General features: G+C 44.2%; 1 protein-coding gene across 2 annotated transcripts in view; it reads left to right on the forward strand.

The window, feature by feature from the left end:
- LOC139565629 (protein SCAF11-like) overlaps positions 1-11887 on the forward strand; it is a 28393-nt gene extending 16506 nt beyond the window's left edge. Inside the window, exons 6-15 of one of the 2 annotated variants that reach the window (XM_071386082.1) lie at positions 3583-3659; positions 3739-3776; positions 6159-6229; positions 6464-6589; positions 6786-6886; positions 7264-9441; positions 9638-9930; positions 10144-10302; positions 10505-10624; positions 10933-11887. In XM_071386082.1, coding sequence (XP_071242183.1) covers positions 3583-3659; positions 3739-3776; positions 6159-6229; positions 6464-6589; positions 6786-6886; positions 7264-9441; positions 9638-9930; positions 10144-10302; positions 10505-10624; positions 10933-11028 — 3259 coding nt within the window. In that variant the 3' untranslated portion in view covers positions 11029-11887. The remainder of the gene's footprint in view (positions 1-3582; positions 3660-3738; positions 3777-6158; positions 6230-6463; positions 6590-6785; positions 6887-7263; positions 9442-9637; positions 9931-10143; positions 10303-10504; positions 10625-10932) is intronic. The other variant, XM_071386083.1, reaches the window with a different exon arrangement.
- The last annotated feature ends 6935 nt before the right edge of the window (positions 11888-18822 follow it).

The following is an 18822-nucleotide window of genomic DNA, read 5'->3' on the forward strand; positions in this document are numbered from 1 at the left end:
GTATATGTTGGAGAGCCTTGGTTGCGTGTGGATTGTAGTTGGTCTTTATTAGATCTGTCCTAAAAACTAGTTGGATTTCAGTTAATTCTAACAATAGGCTGTTCAGAGAATCAAAAAACTTGGGATCAAACAAAGGTGGAGCATACATATAAAGGCAATTTTATTTCCATTATGGATACATTTAAGGAAAGGGATTCTGCCGTCTTGGTCTTCGCCTTAACCAAGATGGTGTTTTTGAGTGTGTATTAATATGATTACACCTTTAGGGCTGATGGAAAAGCAGCCAGTTTCTACAAATGGTTCTGTATTCTATCTGCATGCTTTTGGAGTAGGTGTATTTCTTGGAGCGTTGCTATATCGATATGGTTTCTTGCTAGGATATCAAGACAGCTGGAACATTTGATTAGTTGAGTAGGTATCCACTTTAGAAGTGAGCAGTGCAAGAGATTCATTTACCAGTTTTAATTGCAAGTCGAGGGCAGAGGTCATTTCCCCACAAACAATCTCTTGCATAGTAGCAGCCAACTCTTTCTGTTGTCGGGCGTCTTTCTGTACCCACCTTTATTTTTTATTTCACCTTGATTTAACCAGGTAGGCCAGTTGAGAACTAGTTCTCATTTACAACTGCGACCTGGCCAAGATAAAGCAAAGCAGTGCGACACAAACAACAACAGAGTTACACATGGGATAAACAAATGTAGTCAACACAGTAGAAAAAGTCTATGTACAGTGTGTGCAAATGTAGAAGAATAGGGAGGTAAGGCAATAAATAGGCCATAGAGGTGAAATAATTACAATTTAGCATTAACACTGGAGTGATAGATGTGCAGATGATGATGTGCAAGTAGAGATACTGGGGTGCAAAAGAGCAAAAATAACAATATGGGGTTGGGGTAGTTGGGTGTGCTATTTACAGATTGGCTATGTACAGGTACAGTGATCGGTAAGCTGCTCTGACAGCTGATGCTTAAAGTTAGAGAGGGAGACATAAGTCTCCAGCTTCAGTGATTTTTGCAATTCATTCCAGTCATTGGCAGCAGAGAACTGGAAGGAAAGGCGGCCAAAGGAGGAGTTGGATTTTGGGATGACCAGTGAAATATACCTGCTGGAGCGTGTGCTACAGGTGGGCGTTGCTATGGTGAAGACTTATTGAAGACCTGGAGCCAGTGGGTTTGGCGACGAATATGTAGTGAGGGCCAGCCAACGAGAGCATACAGGTTGCAGTGGTGGGTAGTAAATGGGGCTTTGGTGACAAAACGGATGGCACTGTGATAGCCTCCAGCAAACTGGATGTAGTCTATTTTGTAAATGACATCGCCGAAGTCAAGGATTATTAGGATGGTCAGTTTTACGAAGGTATGTTAAGCAGCATGAGTGAAGGAGGCTTTGTTGCGAAATATGAAGCCGATTCTAGATTTCATTTTGGATTGGAGATGTTTAATGTGAGTCTGGAAGGAGAGTTTACAGTCTAACCAGACACCTAGATATTTGTAGTTGTCCACATATTCTAAGTCAGAACTGTCTAGAGTAGTGATGCTAGTCGGGCGGACGGGTGCGTGCAGCAATCGGTTGAAGAACATGCATTTAGTTTTACTAGCATTTAAGAGCAGTTGGAGGCCACGGAAGGAGTGTTGTATGGCATTGAAGCTCGTTTGAGGTTTGTTAGCACAGTGTCCAAAGAAGGGCCAGATGTATACAGAATGGTGTCGTCTCCGTAGATGTGGATCAGAGAATCACCAGCAGCAAGAGCGATATCATTGATATATACAGAGAAAAGAGTCTGCCCAAGAATTGAACCCTGTGGCACCCCCATAGAGACAGCCAGAGGTCTGGACAACAGGCCTTCCGATTTGACACTATCTGAGAAGTAGTTGGTGAACCAGGCGAGGCAGTCATTTGAGAAGCCAAGGCTATTGAGTCTGCCGATAAGAATGAGGTGATTGACAGAGTCGAACGCCTTGGCCAGGTCGATGAAGACGGCTGCACAGTACTGTATTTTATCGATGGCGGTTATGATATCGTTTAGGACCTTGAGCGTGGCTGAGGTGCACCCATGACCAGCTCGGAAACCAGATTGCATAGTGGAGAAGGTACGGTGGGATTCGAAATGGTCGGTGACCTGTTTGTTAACTTGGCTTTCAAAGATTTTAGAAAGGCAGGGCAGGATGGATATAGGTCTATAACAGTTTGGGTCTAGAGTGTCTCCCCCTTTGAAGAGGGGGATGACCGCGGCAGCTTTCCAATCTTTGGGGATCTCAGACGATACAAAAGAGAGGTTGAACAGGCTAGTAATAGGGGTTGCAACAATTGTGGTGGATAATTTTAGAAAGAGAGGGTCCAGATTGTCTAGCCCAGCTGATTTGTAGTGATCCAGATTTTGCAACTCTTTCAGAACATCAGCTATCTGGATTTGGGTGAAGGAGAAGCGGGGGGAGGCTTGGGCAAGTTGCTGCAGAGGGTGCTGAGCTGTTGGGTGAAGGAGAAGCGGGGGGGAGGCTTGGGCAAGTTGCTGCAGAGGGTGCTGAGCTGTTGGCCGGGGTAGGGGTAGCCAGGTGGAAAGCATGGCCAGCTGTAGAAAAATGCTTATTGAAATTATCGATTATCGTAGATTTATCAGTGGTGACAGTGTTTCCTAGCCTCAGTGCAGTGGCCACCTGCTAGTTGTTTCTCCACCTTAATATGGTGTTATATGTTAACAATTATTTTAAAATATACTCCGTGGCCAGTTTATTACGTACTCCCATCTAGTACTGGGTCAGACCCCCCTCTGCCTCCAGTTCAGCTGGAATTCTTCGGGGCATGGAAACGTTGCTCAATTGCTATCAAGAGACCTTGTGTGCCAGGACAATAGTCCCCACGAGTTGTGTGTTCCGAGATGCCGTTCTTCACACCACTGTTGTACTGCGCCGTTATTTGCCTGTTTGTGGACCGCATGTTAGCCTGCACGATTCTTGCCATTCTCCTTTGACCCCCTCATCAACAAGCTGTTTTTGCCCACAGGACCTGCCACTGACTGGATGTTTTTTGTTTGTCACACCATTTTCTGTAAACCATAGACCAGGGTCCCCCCCCCACACACACACATAGTTTTCTTAGCACAAAAATGTAAACAAGGTTTGAAATGATTATGTTTAGTCAAATATCTGTTTGGGATTCTTGCAGTTAATTTTCAGTCTACAAATTAGTTATTATGTTCCAGCCCCCTGTTCTGGCCCCCTGACCATCCGGTCAAGAAAAAAATTGTCCTGTGGCTGAATCTAGTTGATGATCCCTGCCATAGACACGGTCGTGCATGAAAAGCCCAGGAGGCCGTCCGTTTCTGAGATACTGGAACCGGCGTGCCTGGCACCGACGATCATACCACCCTCAAAGTTACTTAGGTCACTCGTTTTGCCTATTCTAATGTTCATTCGAACAGTAACTGAATGCATCCATACCTGTCTGCCTGCTTTATATAGCAATTTCGTGAACCTAATAAACTGGCTAGGTGTAAGTCTGTTAATGTGAAGTTTCTTTGCAAAAGAAATTCACGATAAAGCCACGCGTTTCAATGCATGCCTCCTTTTTTTTTTTTTTTTTAAGGAAACAAGGAGGAAGATGGAGGAGAACGAAGACGGAGAGGACATCAGAAGCCAAAGCCAAAGGCCTTATTCGGAAATGTATGTGCTTATTCTTCTCGCATAAATCCTCTTTCCTTCATTTGTTAGTATTTTATTCATGGTAAATTGTTTTCCCCAGGCAGTGATGATGAACCCTCTGTGTTGAGCAAGAAGAAGGTTAGTAATTTCAGACCCCTTGCAGGGGCATCTATTTCATAATAAATAATATGTACGGTTCTTGCAAGATTATATCGGTTTAGAGTCCAACTGTCCAGATATGTAATGCATGCGATGCAACTAAGAAACAAAAGTTTCACACTACATACGTAGACACGCATACCAACACAAACACACATACAGTGAATTCTTTAAGTATTTAGACCCCTTGACTTTTTTCACATTTTGTTACGTTCCAGCCTTATTCTAAAATGGACTAAATAAATTGTTTTCCTCAATCTACATACAATACCCCATAATGACAAAGCGTAAACAGGTTTAGACATTTGTGTGTGTGTATGTATATATATGTATGTGTGTATGAAAATACCTTATTTACATAAGTATTAAGACACTTTGCTATGAGACTCGAAATTGAGCTCAGGTGCATCTTGTTTCTACAACTTGATTGGAGTCCACCTGTGGTGAATTAAATTGATTGGACATGATTTGGAAAGGCACACACCTGTCTAGATAAGGTTCCACAGTTGACAGTGCATGTCAGAGAAAAAACCACGCCATGAGGTCGAAGGAATTGTCCGTAGAGCTCCGAGACAGGATTGTGTCGAGGCACAGATCTGGGGAAGGGTACCAACACATTTCTGCAGCATTGAAGGTTCCCAAGAACACAATGGCCTCCATCATTCTTAAATGGAAAAAGTTTGGAGCCACTAAGACTCTTCCTAGAGCTGGCCGCCTGGCCAAACTGAGAAATCGGGGGAGAAGGGCCTTAGTCAGGGGGGTGACAAGAACCCAATGGTCACTCTAACAGAGTTCTAGAGTTCCTCTGTGGAGATGGGAGAACCTTCCAGAAGGACAACCATCTCTGCAGCACTCCACCAATCAGGCCTTTATGGTAGAGTGGCCAAACAGAAGCCACTACTCTTTAAAAGGCACATGACAGCCTGCTTGGAGTTTGCCAAAAGGCACCTAAAGGACTCAGCCCATGAGAAACAAGATTCTCTGGTCTGATCAAGATTGAACACTTGCCCTGAATGCCAAGCGTCACGTCTAGAGGAAACCTGGCACCATCCTTACGGTGAAGCATGGTGGTGGCAGCATCATGCTGTGGGGATGTTTTTCAGCGGCAGGGACTGGGAGACTAGTCAGGATGGAGGGAAAGATGAACACAACAAAGTACAGAGAGATCCTTGATGAAAACCTGCTCAGGCCCTCAGACTGTGGCAAAGGTTCAGCTTCGAACAGGACAACGACCCTAAGCATACAGCCAAGACAACGCAGGAGTGTATTCGGGACAAGTCTCTGAATGTCCTTGAGTGGCCCAGCCAGAGCCCGGACTTGAACCCGATCCAACATCTCTGGAGAGACCTGAAAATAGCTGTGCAGCAACGCTCCCCATCCAACCTGAGAGCTTGAGAGGTTCTGCAGAGCAGAATGGCAGAAACTCCCCAAATACAGGTCTGCCAAGCTTGTGGCGTAATACCCAATAAGACTCAAGGCTGTAATCGCTGCCAAAGGTGCTTCAACAAATTCCTACGTAAAGGGTCTGAATACTAATGTGAATATATTTCAGTTATATTTAATACATTTGCAGTAATGTCTAAACCCGTTTTTGCTTCGTCATTATGTATGTATGTATGTGTGTGTGTGTGTGTGTGTGTGTGTGTGTGTGTGTGTGTGTGTGTGTGTGTGTGTGTGTGTGTGTGTGTGTGTGTGTGTGTGTGTGTGTGTGTGTGTGTGTGTGTGTGTGTGTGTGTGTGTGTGTGTGTGAAACGATTTCAATTTTAGAATAAGGCTGTAATGTAACAAAATGTGGTGAAAGTCGAGGGGTCTGAATACTTTCTGAATGCACTGTACATAGACATTACACACGCCTACTCACACACTTACACATAATTTGCTGCTGCTACTCTTATTTATTTGACTCTTATTGTTATCTATCCTGATGCCTAGTCACTACCCTGCCTTCATGTACATATCTACCTCAAATACTGGTACATTGATATGGTACTGGTACTCCCCTGTATATATCTCCTTGTGTATTTTATTGTATTCCTCTTGTGTTACTACTTTGTTTAAACTCTGCATTGTTAGGAAGGCCTAGTAAGCAAGCATTTCACTGTAAAATCTACACCACCAGTTGTATTCGGCACATTTGACATAACATTTGATTTTAGATTGTTGGTTAGAAATATGTTCAGCAGATCTAGCCTTTCCCATGTTCGTATTTGCTCAGCCAAGAGTTTTCGATAATACTCTGACATAGAATAAGTAGTATCAACGTGGTCCCCTGTCCTCATAGGCCCATTTGTTCCCACTGGGCGCTTGTCTGGTATTTGCAACAGCCAAGCCTCCTTTTGAACGGTTTTCTCTCTTTTCCAGGTGAGAGAACCTCTGTGCTCTTGGTCTGCGGCCCAGACAGGCAGAGCAATAGGGACTATGACACAGTGCATGTGAGTAGGCCACTTCGTTAACATTTTGTTTTGCAGCTCACCGAGCAGAGACACAGTAACTACTTCTTATGGTACTTCACAATTTGTTGGAAACCCTGTTCTAATCATCATTGTCCTAACAAAGTTGAAATAGATGAACTCTTTCTCAAGTTAATGTTTTTGACTTAAAAAAAGACAACGAGTGAAAGATGTCCTTTTTCTGTGTGTATATTGTGTCCTTTGTCTACTCTGCAGTGCAGAACCCCTTTGGGTGCCCGAGGAGGAGCCGTCTGAGGATGACTGTAAACAGTGTAGCCGCAAAACACAGGACTGCCCATTTCTGCCTGTTGCTGTACCCGTTCCTGCCAGTGGCAACTCGAGGTGAGTTGGTCCACACACAATTAATGTATGTAGATGGAGTGTGTGTATATATTATAGAGGTTGTAGGCTGAATTAAATACCCTGTGCAAGGGGATAGTTTTTCAATAGAAACAGTGATTTTAAGTGTGTTTTTGACAGTATGAATGAAATTGCTCAGTGTAATTTGTGGAGCTCTGATCTGATATTTCCTTCCCAGGCAGTTGTTCCATCCCTCTGAGTGGAGTAGCAGCCCCTTTCCTCTGAGACCCCTCTCACCGTTCTCTACTACTGCTTCACCTCTCGGCTCGGGGCATTTTGGTGAGTCCTGCTTTGAAATGCTTATCAACCATTTAGTGAGTCTGTTCAAAGGAAACCTCTTGCATTTTTCCCCCCCTCCCAAAACCCAGTATAAATGTTAGCTTGAATCACGGAGTGTGAATGAGATCACGCAAGGTGACTGTAAGCTGCTTTGCTACACTAAGCTACATTGTGGCAGTAAGCTACTTTTTCTGAATAATTTCCATCATGCGTGTGGGTTGTGCAGTACCCTGGCATCAGGGCACAAGGGTACTGTTTTGTGAAGGCACCAAAACCCAAACTTTTAATCCATAGGTTATGCCTAATTTTATGCTACATAAGACCATTGTTAAGTTTCTCACAATACTTCTAAAATTCATGATTATGTCTCATAATAGTCTTTCAGGGAAGAGTTTGCGCAGTCACCTGCCCCAAAGGAGAGGAGAAGAAGGGCACCTGTGGATCTGGCTCCAAAGGCCCCTCCAAACAGACCGAGGCCCTGACGACTAGGCGCTCTGGCCGCCACAGCAGGGCTGAGGAACAAGCTCCTACACAAGACCCTGCATCTTCGCAGTCCCATTCTTCAGATTCCGACACTTCCACAAACCCACCCACAAAAGCGGGCAAAAGCACCGCAGCCGCTGGTAAGAGGAAAGGCAAACGGGCAGCTCAGCGAAAGCCCAGCGCCAAGAGGAAAGCCCCAGCTAGAAAAAAGGCCTCCAAAGTCGTCCTCAGTAGCCCAACAGGAAGTGAGGAAGAAGAGGAAGCCAAAGAGGAGGAGGAATTAGAACAGCAGAGGACAGAGGTAGAGGAAAGGGAGCAGCTCTCAGACACTGCAGTGAGCCCACAGGCTGTGCAGCGCAGCTCCAGCCCTACCGAGGAGGAAGGCCGTCCCGAACCTTCTGCTTGTGATGCCTTGAAGGACACTGAGGACCAGCCATGCGAAGATGATGATCTTTCTGAGGAAGAGAATTGTGGGAAGGAGGATGGTGAGAAAGAGGACCAGAAATCACCGTCGTCAGATGTAGAGCTGAATACCCCTGGGCTCTCCCCCGACAGGGACCACGGTGCATGGGAGAAACACCCGGACCAAATAGAAGACCCAGAGAAAAGCAACTCACCCACCTCTTCCAAGTCACCAGAGAGACCATTGGAGAGCCCCCAGTCTGGACAGTCAGGACAACTTGGGGAGGAAGATGCTGACGCTGTGGAAGCCACTGCCGATCCAACAGAAGTGAAATCAGATGATGAAGCCTCAGTGGAGGAGGAGAAAGCAGAGGCCTCTCCCTGCCCCACTGCAGAGCCTGAATCTTGCTCTGGCTCTACTCGTTGTGACTCTCCAGATGGGAATGCGTCCCAGATAGTTCAAGGCGCCTCAGAAGCAAAAGTGTCCGAGGAGGACAGGCATGATCCAAAGGATGTCAAAAATGAAAAACCAGCAGCCGGCAGCAAAGAGGACGGTCTGTCTGAGGATGGCACAGAAGCAATACCGATAGACTGTGATTCACCCAGCAGTGAGAGCAACACCAACCTGGCCTCTGATCCACCAAAAGAGACTGAAAGTATAGCTCACGAGTCCACAAGCCAGGCCCCGGAAGACAAGAGGAATGGTAGCAGGCAGGAGCGGGAGAGCTCGGTCGGAGAGGAAAAGGTAGAGGAAAGGAAGAATGGCAGGCAGCGCAAGTCGCGCTTCCACTCTGCTGCCACCACTTGGTCTCCCAAGAGAGAGTCGAAGCAGGATTCGTCGAGGAGGTCGCGGTCCAGATCTCGGGAGCGCAACAAGGAGCGCCAGGCCTCGGGCAGCCCCCCCTCCAGCCGCAGCAGGGAACGGGACGCTGAGAGGGATACCCCCAGGAAGGGCCGTAGCCGTGACCGTAGCCGTGAGAGGAAAAACAGGAAGCGCTCTAAGAGTCGTTCCAGATCTAGTTCCAGGTCCAGAAACAGGTCCTACCGAAGAGGGGCGTCCCCGGAGCGCCCGGACTCAGGGGGACAGTCACCACGGAAGAGGAATTGCTGGACTGGAGATGGATGGAGGGCTGGGCCGGGTATCGACTCCTCTCGAAGGAATTTCCCAGAGAGGCCGGCCAGAGACGCGGGCCGCTCTGAAAACGGCGGCTTTGCAGATGTTTCCCCCAGCAGGGAAAATCCTGACTGGGTTATGGAGAAGGCGCGTGCTGACACAGAGGCCAGGGTGACAAGTGGCCCTCGCTGGGAAGATAAAAGCAGGGGCGGAGATCGTGGGCGAGGCACAGGACGAGGCCGGGGCGCCTACGGAATCTCCAACCAACAGGGGGAGCAGGCAGAAAACCGCTGGCAGCCCAGAAACACATTCTCAGGGACCTCAAACAATTCAGGGAGCGATGCATATAGCCGATTCAACGAGAACCATGGCGGCCGCAGGAAGGAGCCTGAGATGGGCGAATCGATGATGGACCGCTCCGGCTGGTCATCAGCTTCCAGCTGGGCTGTGCGGAGGACACTCCCGGCAGACGTGCAGAACTATTACTCCAGGAGAGATCGAGGGGGAGGTGCAGGCTCTGGCAGCTGGAGCAGGCAGGAGGAGACGTCAACAGCAGGTCAGAACCCTTAGATTGTGTGCCATGGAGTGTATGCACTCATTACTGTTACTAGTTTCGCTGTGCATATCGAAATGGTATTGCTGATGTCTGTTGCGCAGTTGATGTGGATCCCACTTCTGCCACCAGTGTAAAGCTTAATGATGTACATTAGGTAATCTAATATTATTCTTGATATTTGTTTTTATCTATTCAGACCCAGCTCAGAGTGAGACCAATGCCCAAGGAGAAGCTCCACCCGCCCTGAACATCATGCCACCCCAACTGAACGTCCTGCATTACCCAATGGGCCCCCGAGGCCCACCTGTCAGCCTGCAACCACCCCCCTTCGGGATGCCTCCTCAGGTCCCCATGCACCTCCACTCCTCAGTGCCTCTCCTGCAGGTCCCTGTGACAGCTGCCCAGGGCCTCCCGCCACCACCTCCACCACCACCTCCCATGCAGCAGGGCAGCATGACAGCCATACAGGCAGATAGCCGCACAACACAGGTAAGGACAGGAGTATTTTGTATCCTTTGTCAAAATATAATCTCCTGGACCCAATCAATGTTTGAGTATTTTCACTTCTCTCATACTTAGCACTATCTACAGTTGATTGAATTATCCCGGAAATACACTTTCAGAAGTGTGTTGTATTTGCATAGTAGTGTGTCCCGGTTGGAGGGAATTGTCCCCCTGAATACCTCCATGTCTCTTTCCCAGATGATGAGCAGCATGGCAGGCCATGGCAAAGCCCCCTTCATGCCCACCATGACCAAAGTAGGTGGCGCCACCACAGCCCAGGCCCACAGCATGGCCATGCCATCCTCCACCACCCAGCACAGCAGGGCCGCCCCCCCAGACAGCTCCAAGAAAGAAAAGGTAATGTCACCGCCACTAATAACAACAACAGCACCAGGCATTGTTCTCAATATTCTCAAGTGGCTTCCTATACTTTCTGTTTTGTATATACTGTGGGGAGCTACTTTGCTAGTGAATGATTTGTGTTTGCATTCTGACCCAGATAATTAATGATCCTTTTATTAGATTAGAACTAGATTTCTTAACTTGATATCTGCTTTAGAAACAACAGATCCATGAGAGAGCCGTCAATGAAGTGAAAGCAGCCATGAAACCCTACTACCAAAACAAGGACATCACCAAGGACGAGTACAAAGAGATTGTACGCAAAGCAGTTGAAAAAGTGAGTGGTTAAAAACCTCCAGTAACATTTTGACATTGGTATTTGAATTTAGCTTTCAGGAGTACAAAAACTGCTTAGCTTTCAGGAGTACACTTAGCTTTTAGTAGTATTATAAATACGTAGCTTTTAGGAGTACACTTAGATTTTAGTAGTATAAAAAAGACTTCACTTTTAGGAGTATCAAAAATTCTTAGCTTTTAGAAGTATTAAAAATAAGATAAATAACCTAGCAGAACTCATAGGGTGTCCAACAAATCAAAACAGTCTGTTTAGAATTTTTGATTTGCTGAGGGCATTTTATATTTCAGGTCTGCCACAGCAAGAGTGGAGAGGTGAACTCTGGGAAAGTGGCAAACTTGGTGAAGGCCTACGTGGACAAATACAAACACGCTCGCAAGAAATGAACCCTGACATCTGCTGAGGGGGAAACGATCTCAGCCCATCTGCTTAAGTGCAATTTCTACCAGGTGTAACAGCCTCCCGGCTGACAGACTGGAGCCCGACTTTTGATATCTCTTACCTTGAATGAAGATTTTTCTATAGATTTCATATTTTGTTTAGAAATAATCCAATCGGAAACTGTAGTGTGAGAAGACCGTTATTTCAAGTAGATCTTGTGGCTTGGGAACTACTATGAAATAGATGCCCAGAGTAGCTGGAGCAGTAAGGTTAGCACCTGTTCTCTGGTGAGATGGACATGGTGCTATGGGTAGTACAGAGCAGAGCACCCTCTCGTGGAGCCAGCTGGTATGATGAATGTCTCCACCGGGGACCTCCTAATTACTTCTTAGTTAAAAAGTATTGTCATTGTTTCTCATTTTGTTTTATTTTATAAATATTATATTATGATCATTCTGGAGAAAGCCTAGGTAATAGTGCATTGCCTTTATGACTGTCTAGGCTGCATCACACATGCAGCCCAATTCTGATATTTTTCCACTAGTTGGTTTTTTGACCAATCAGATCAGCTCTGGAAAAGATCTGATTGGTCAAAAGACCAATTAGTGGAAAAAATATCAGAATGCGTCCTTAGTCGTCACAGGTCAAAGCTTGTAGACTGGATATGTCTTTTTGAGTGTAATTGTATCAGGGACTTCATTGGTTGAGAGTTGGAGATGAGTTGTCCAATAAGCAGTGAATTTGTAGCGTACAGTATGGGTCTGGCAGATCAGGTGAAAACGGCCATGTCCCTTACTTGTTAAATGTGCTGCGTAAACATTGTGCGAAATAACCAGAGAGCAATGAAATAAATGAGCTGCTTCATGTCTGGCTATGTGTGTATGTTTGTGGTCAATCATGGAAAAGTTATTGACCTCATCCATCAATTTTAACATCAGAATTTCTATTTTTTAAAGGTCCAATACAGCTGTTTTTCTCAATATCAAATAATTTCTGGGTAACTATTAAGTACTTTACTGTGGTTGTTTAAAACATTATTTAAGAAAATATACATAAATAGCTTATTGGCAAAGAGTAATTTCTCAATCAAGAATTTAACTAGGACTGTCTGGGAAGAGGTCTGTGTGGGGAGGGGAAAACTGAAAGGTAGCTGTAATTAGCAGGCAGGCCAACACTCCATTCCACCAAAACAGACTGAAATTTCAGGTTCTTTTCAAACAGCTGTTAACACTAAAAGGGGCATCATCATTTTTCAGTTTCACAGGACAGACATATTTTGTTATGGTCATGAAGACCCACTTGCCAATGTTTCACACAAGCAGTCGAATGTTAAACTGAAAATGTGCTTCACTATTTTCACCAGTAGGGCGAGCCTTTGTCAACACTCAGGTTTATTTTTTTTAAACCCACCATTTCATATAAAAGATTTGAACACAGTTAACATGACAATCCACAGAACTTTGGCAGTCAGGGCCTTTTCCAGCTATAAGCGACATAAACGGTCGCTTAGGTTGGGGTCTCATCCAGGAAAAATTGTAGAATACCAGGTGAAATTTGGTTGTGCATCCGCCGTTTTTCACTTATGACACGCACCAGGTTTCCATCCAACCTTTTTATGCGAGTAAAGTACATGTCGGATAAAACATACCATGACAAGCCTGATGGAAACAACATTTTACGGTCAACTTTGCAAATGTCGGCAAAAAAATACACTGGACAAGATGGGATCTTTTTGTGTTGGTAAAATGAATTATGCGAAAATGTCAGTGGAAACGCTTTTATGCGAAAATATTGATAGACTTAATAACCATATCGAAGTAAACTTGGAGTCACACGACGACATGTATGGTCCTCCCATTAGGGCTCATCGGGAAAGAAATCAGGTTACAGATTGAATACATTTTGATTAACTTCACAAGGTGGTGAAAGTGCAAGGTGACGACTTTGATGCTCCTTTCCAGTAAATATCGAGGGATTTATTCTTGTGACATGATGATCGATTTTTGGCTTCCGTCTGACAAGTAAAAATAATCTCGCTCTTTTGTCCATAATAATAATCTTATCATGTAGGCTATATGGTGGATTTTGAAGAGCAAACATATATATATATATATACACTGCTCAAAAAAATAAAGGGAACACTTAAACAACACAATGTAACTCCAAGTCAATCACACTTCTGTGAAATCAAACTGTCCACTTAGGAAGCAACACTGATTGACAATACATTTCACATGCTGTTGTGCAAATGGAATAGACAAAAGGTGGAAATTATAGGCAATTAGCAAGACACCCCCAATAAAGGAGTGGTTCTGCAGGTGGTGACCACAGACCACTTCTCAGTTCCTATGCTTCCTGGCTGATGTTTTGGTCACTTTTGAATGCTGGCGGTGCTTTCACTCTTGTGTCCAGTGTCCATGCACTAACACCAGTGACACTATGTGAAACCAATGACATACGATTATTAAACACAACATTGAACGTAAACTAAGACTTCCCAAAAGCACTGATATAAACCTATTGTATGCAGTAAAACATGTTCATGGAACAGACCTATTTCCTGTAATAACTTTTCCTGTACTAATTATTTCACATTCTAACATCACTTTTACTTGAGATGTGTTTGTCTTTAGAAAAGTTTGTCCATATGTTTGTCTTTGCCTGAGTGTCATGTCCATCTGTTAGCATCTCCGAGCCAGTCTCCCTTGCTTTCTAACCACTGACGCTTTCTTCTCTGGGAGCCAGTTCACATCTGCCACTTTCACACATTCAGGTGCTCCTCCAAGTACTTCCAGATACTGTGGCCAATCTGAGCTGATCTTTTGTTCACTGGCAGTGGCTTTGGCATCAGACACACAATGTGGTCATCCTTATACCAGTTGGTATCATCTCTTGGATTTGGCCAGAAGAACTTGTTGACTTCATTCCTGTGACATTCATTCCTTTGACGTTATGTTCTTTGACCTCCAGTATAACGCCAGGGTATGGTGGTTCATCGTGGTTCACAATGCACCACTGTCCAGTGTGGTGAGCCTCGACGACATCTGGACAAAGTGGAGCTGAGGTATCCGGGTCGATGACATCTGTTTGATGTGAAGGTGAAAGACCATGGCCATTAGCCGGCACTGTCGGGAGAGTGATGTCTTGGAGTCCATAACATAGGCAATCCCACACGCTTTGCGCTGGTTGACAACTTATGTCTCTGTATTTTAGGATACCAGGCGTGATACTCAGAACCTGGTGCATTGGTATGGTTCCTTTTATGGTTACTCCATAAATATTATGTGCCTTACTTTCCACTTCTTCCTCACTGACATAATGCAACTGTATTTCATATCAAATCAAATTTCATATCAAATCTGAATTTGATTTGAGTGCCGGAGTCCCTTACCTCCTGATCGAAAGACATTGCATCCTTTGTCTTTCCTGTGTTGGACCAAGAGGTCAGCTGTCTTCTTTAGTGAACCCCCCACTCCATCTGGAGCACCCTTTCTGTGACTGGCCTCAAAAAAGTTCCACGTACTCCCCTGGAAACCCTTCTTGAAAGGTTCAGTGCCAACCATATAGAAGTTGCCCTTCTGTTTATATTGGGTGGCATGGCCATTACTGAAGAAGTGTTGCACGGTAGGCTACTGCTGTTTAATCATGTCCAGGATGGGGTCCAGGTGAGCCCATATGGCTGCACGGTCATGCCTTCTGCTGGATGAGATGGTGCAGAAGGAAATGGGTGACTCATCTGCCACATAGAAGACATCAGTGTGGAGCGTCACCTGCTTGTGAAGTTTTCACTCAAATCTATATGGATCAGGCAGTTATTGGTTAGGTTCTCTCTCAAGGTCCGGTAGCTGTGGTACTGCCATCGGCTGTTGAACAGATGTTTCCTAAATTTAAAGAGCCTATACTGGAACTGGGTAACCAGCTCTTCCTCGGTTATGGCTATATCCTTCTTCACAGTGATTAAGCTACTTTTCTCTTGTTTTTCATTTGCTCTGTTGTGCTCTGTCTTGTCCAGACACCACTGTCGGGAGAGTGATTTCTTGGAGTCCATGACATGGGAAATCCCACATGCTTTGCACTGCTTGGCAGAGACAACTTCTGTCTCTGTATTTTAGGATGCCAGGCGTGATTACTCAGAACCTGGTGCATTTGCATGGTTCCTTTTATGGTTACCCCATAAATCTTCTGTGCCTTACATTTCACTGCTTCCTCACTGACATAATGTATTTGAGTGCCAGAGTCCCTTACCTCCTTATCGAAAGACATTGCATCCTTTATGTCTTTCCTGTGGCGGACCGAGGTCAGCTGTCCACTTTAGTGAACCCCCCCCACTCCACCTCTTCGTTGGATTTGCTGTCTAGCCGGCGGTGCAGCGGAGTGTTCACATTCTTGGCATTCGTCATAGGTGCATGTGTAACCGATGTGAAATGGCTAGCTAGTTAGCGGTGGTGCGCGCTAATAGCGTTTCAATCGGTGACGTCATTCGCTTTGAGACCTTGAAGTAGTGGTTCCCCTTGCTCTGCAAGGGCCACGGCCTTTGTGGAGCGATGGGTAACGATGCTTCGTGGGTGACTGTTGTTGATGTGTGCAGAGGGTCCCTGGTTCGCGCCCGGGGCGAGGGGACGGACTAAAGTTAAACTGTTACACATGCCTTTGAATTGTTGCAAACTGCTATCTGCAATCTCCTCCAGGTTGCTGGACTGTGAAAGACCAAGTTTGTGCATTTTATCCATCGTAACCTGCAAGTTCTCAGGAGTCTTGCACTAGCAAGTTTCTCAGTTTCTCTCCCGCGGTGTCACCACCCAAAAGGGGTTTTCCCTGCAAAAGAAGTGGTCTCTCTCTCCTGCTCTCAACATCTCTCTGTTTTTCTGACTGACCCGACATTGCTTTCGCTACTGTCTTGTTCCTCTTTCTGTGAGATCATTCACTCTCTTTCTTTTTTGACTCTCTAAATCCTTTAAATAAGTCAGTTTTTTTATGGGTGCATCTCTGTGGTCTGGGCGGCATCTCTATGGTCTGGGCAGCATTTCTGCGGTCTGGGCAGCATCCCTGCTCTCTCTGTAGAGCCTTTGCTTTTCAGCAGCACTTACTTTTTTATTTGCTGTATCTATCAAAAGGAAAGCCATACAAATTACAATATTGAAACAGTATAAAACCTTACGTTGATATAAATAGTTAGCAGTGTGATTGATTGTCACTGGTGTTACCAGCAGGAACAGTAACACCAGGGACGTAACACCAGTGACAAATCTGCTGACAAGATGGCATATCTTAAATGGGGGCCACAGTAGCTCAAACCACACGTATTAAATTGTAAATAAATAACTTAATAATGTGATCAATTATTGTAATCCTTTCCCCATACTATAACACCAGTATAACACCAGTGAAGGTTTAAAAAAAATAAAAAAAATATTCAAACTTTATTTTAAAGCTTTGCACCATGTGCTCTTTAAAACAGCCCCGCCTCCAACGAACCTTTGACCCAGGAAGTTGGCAAGGATGTCATTTTTTTCAAAGTGGTGTTTTTTTAAATTTAGGGTAACACCAGTGACATGACATTGAGGGACAGTTCCTGTAAATTATTTATAATATTTAGTTCATATTTTAAGTAATTCCCTAAACAGCTATAATACTTTAATTTGTATTATGACATTTAAAGTTAAAGAAAAATATATATTTTGACTCGATATGTCACTAAACCATGATTTCTGTCTCGAAGTCATTTTCATGGTGCTGAGTGTGTTCTACTATAATATGGAAAATATAATTTGCAATATAACTGTCTTACATATGTTTATTAACACAAAATATATATTTTTGTTTTAATTGTTATCTGATTTATTTGTATTTTATCCCTGGTGCGCTAGCCAACATCGCGCAGATAGCGCTGTGCACGTGCCAATACCAGAGTTTTTTTGTGAGAAAACAATCAGTAGAGTTGAAAATGCGATGGAAACCCATTTAACTTGTATTTTTTATTTGGTACGTGAGAATTTAACCACACAAGGTATTTTATGTGCAATACGTCATCACTCACAGACTTTTATCTACAGCAAGTCAATTTGATGGAAACATCTCTGGTGGGAAAAAGCACATATTGTTTTTATGCAGATTTTAGAAGATTCGCATGAAAATCTGTCGCCAATTGGACGGAAATCCAGCTACTGACAGTCACTCAATTAGCCATGTCAGCTAACAATTTTTTCATTGGTAGTTAGCCAGCTATCTAAACTTGTAGTAATCATGGCTGAATACAGGAGGCACCCATTGATTTTGTTAGTCATTCTCACTCAGCTATCATATTAACATGGCATAAGTCATTACTAAAGTTGTCGAAATATTGCTTTAAAACTGCCAAAATATCTCTCCACCCTATGGCAATTTATTATTTTCTATACGCCCCATGGCAAAATGTGTAGATGTACATTTTTCTCTCCACCGTCACGAGGGGGGCCACTAAAATCTTTTGCTGCGAGGTGGGGGGACTAAACAAAATCTGGTTTAGGGCTCCCAAAATAAAATACTGTGTCTGGAACGCACTGGCAGGGACAACCCATAAAGGGATTGGGTTTGATCGTATGGCCTTGTGGTTGGTTTTGTAGTGTTATTATGCAATTTCAAGGTAAATGACCCCACTTGACTGTCACAGTGATTTAGTTTCATTTACAGAAATAATTTCAAATAGCTAGGTTTCCATCCAATTGGCGACATATTTTCATGCGAATATTCTAAAATATGCATAAATAAAATATTCAAATTTTCCCACCAGTGGTGTGTTTCCACCAAATGAATTCCTTGCGGATAAAAATCAGTGCATGTTGACATAGTGCAACAAAATGTACATTTTTTGCTTAAGTTTTCATGTACCCAATAAAAAATTTATGTTCAATGTGTTTCCATCGCTTTTGCATCTCTACCAATAGTTTTTGCACAAAAAGTGTTGCATTAAATAGCAAATGTGCCTAGTCTGGTCTTGGCACATGCCCTTTAGCTAAACAGCTTGCAGATACTGTGCGGGTAGGCTCAGCAGGTAGGATAGTCTACAATACAAGATGAGATTATTAATGATAAGAGCGAGAATATTTTTATTTGTCAAACGGCAGTCAAGCATCGATCATCATGTCACCAGAATAAGACCCTCAATATTTATTGGAAAGGAGCATCAAACTCATACTGGTCCGTGCACTTTCACCACCCTGTGAAGTTCATCAGAATTTATTTCATAGTGGGAGGACCACACACCATGTCATCGCCTGACTCCAAGTTGATTTCAATATTTGTATTTTATTATGGATATCCATTTGCAGCTGCAGCAATATTAAGGCAATTTACATATACACACATTAATACACACTACTACAACATATCTACAATACAAAATCCATATGTAATGTGTGTAGAGTACGTGTGTTAGCGTGTGTGTGTATGCGTGTGTCTGTGCCTGTGTGTGTGGCTCTTCACAGTCTGTGCTGTTCCATAAGATGTAGTTTAATCTGTTTGTTTTTTTAAATCTGATTTTACTGCTTGCATGAGTTACTTGATGTGGAATAGAGTTCCATGTAGTTAGTCATGGCTCTATGTAGCACTGTGCGTTTCCCATAGTCTGTTCTGGCCTTGGGGACTGTGAAGAGGCCTCTGGTGGCATGTCCTGTGGGGTATGCATGGGTGTCTGAGCTGTGTGCTGGTCATTTAAACAGACAGCTCAGTGCATTCAACATGTCAATACTTCTCACAAATACAAGTGATAAAGTCAATCTCTTCTCTATTTTGAGCCAGGAGAGATTGACATGAATATTATT

The sequence above is a fragment of the Salvelinus alpinus genome, chromosome 37, assembly GCF_045679555.1.
Source record: "Salvelinus alpinus chromosome 37, SLU_Salpinus.1, whole genome shotgun sequence".
Taxonomy (NCBI): domain Eukaryota; kingdom Metazoa; phylum Chordata; class Actinopteri; order Salmoniformes; family Salmonidae; genus Salvelinus; species Salvelinus alpinus.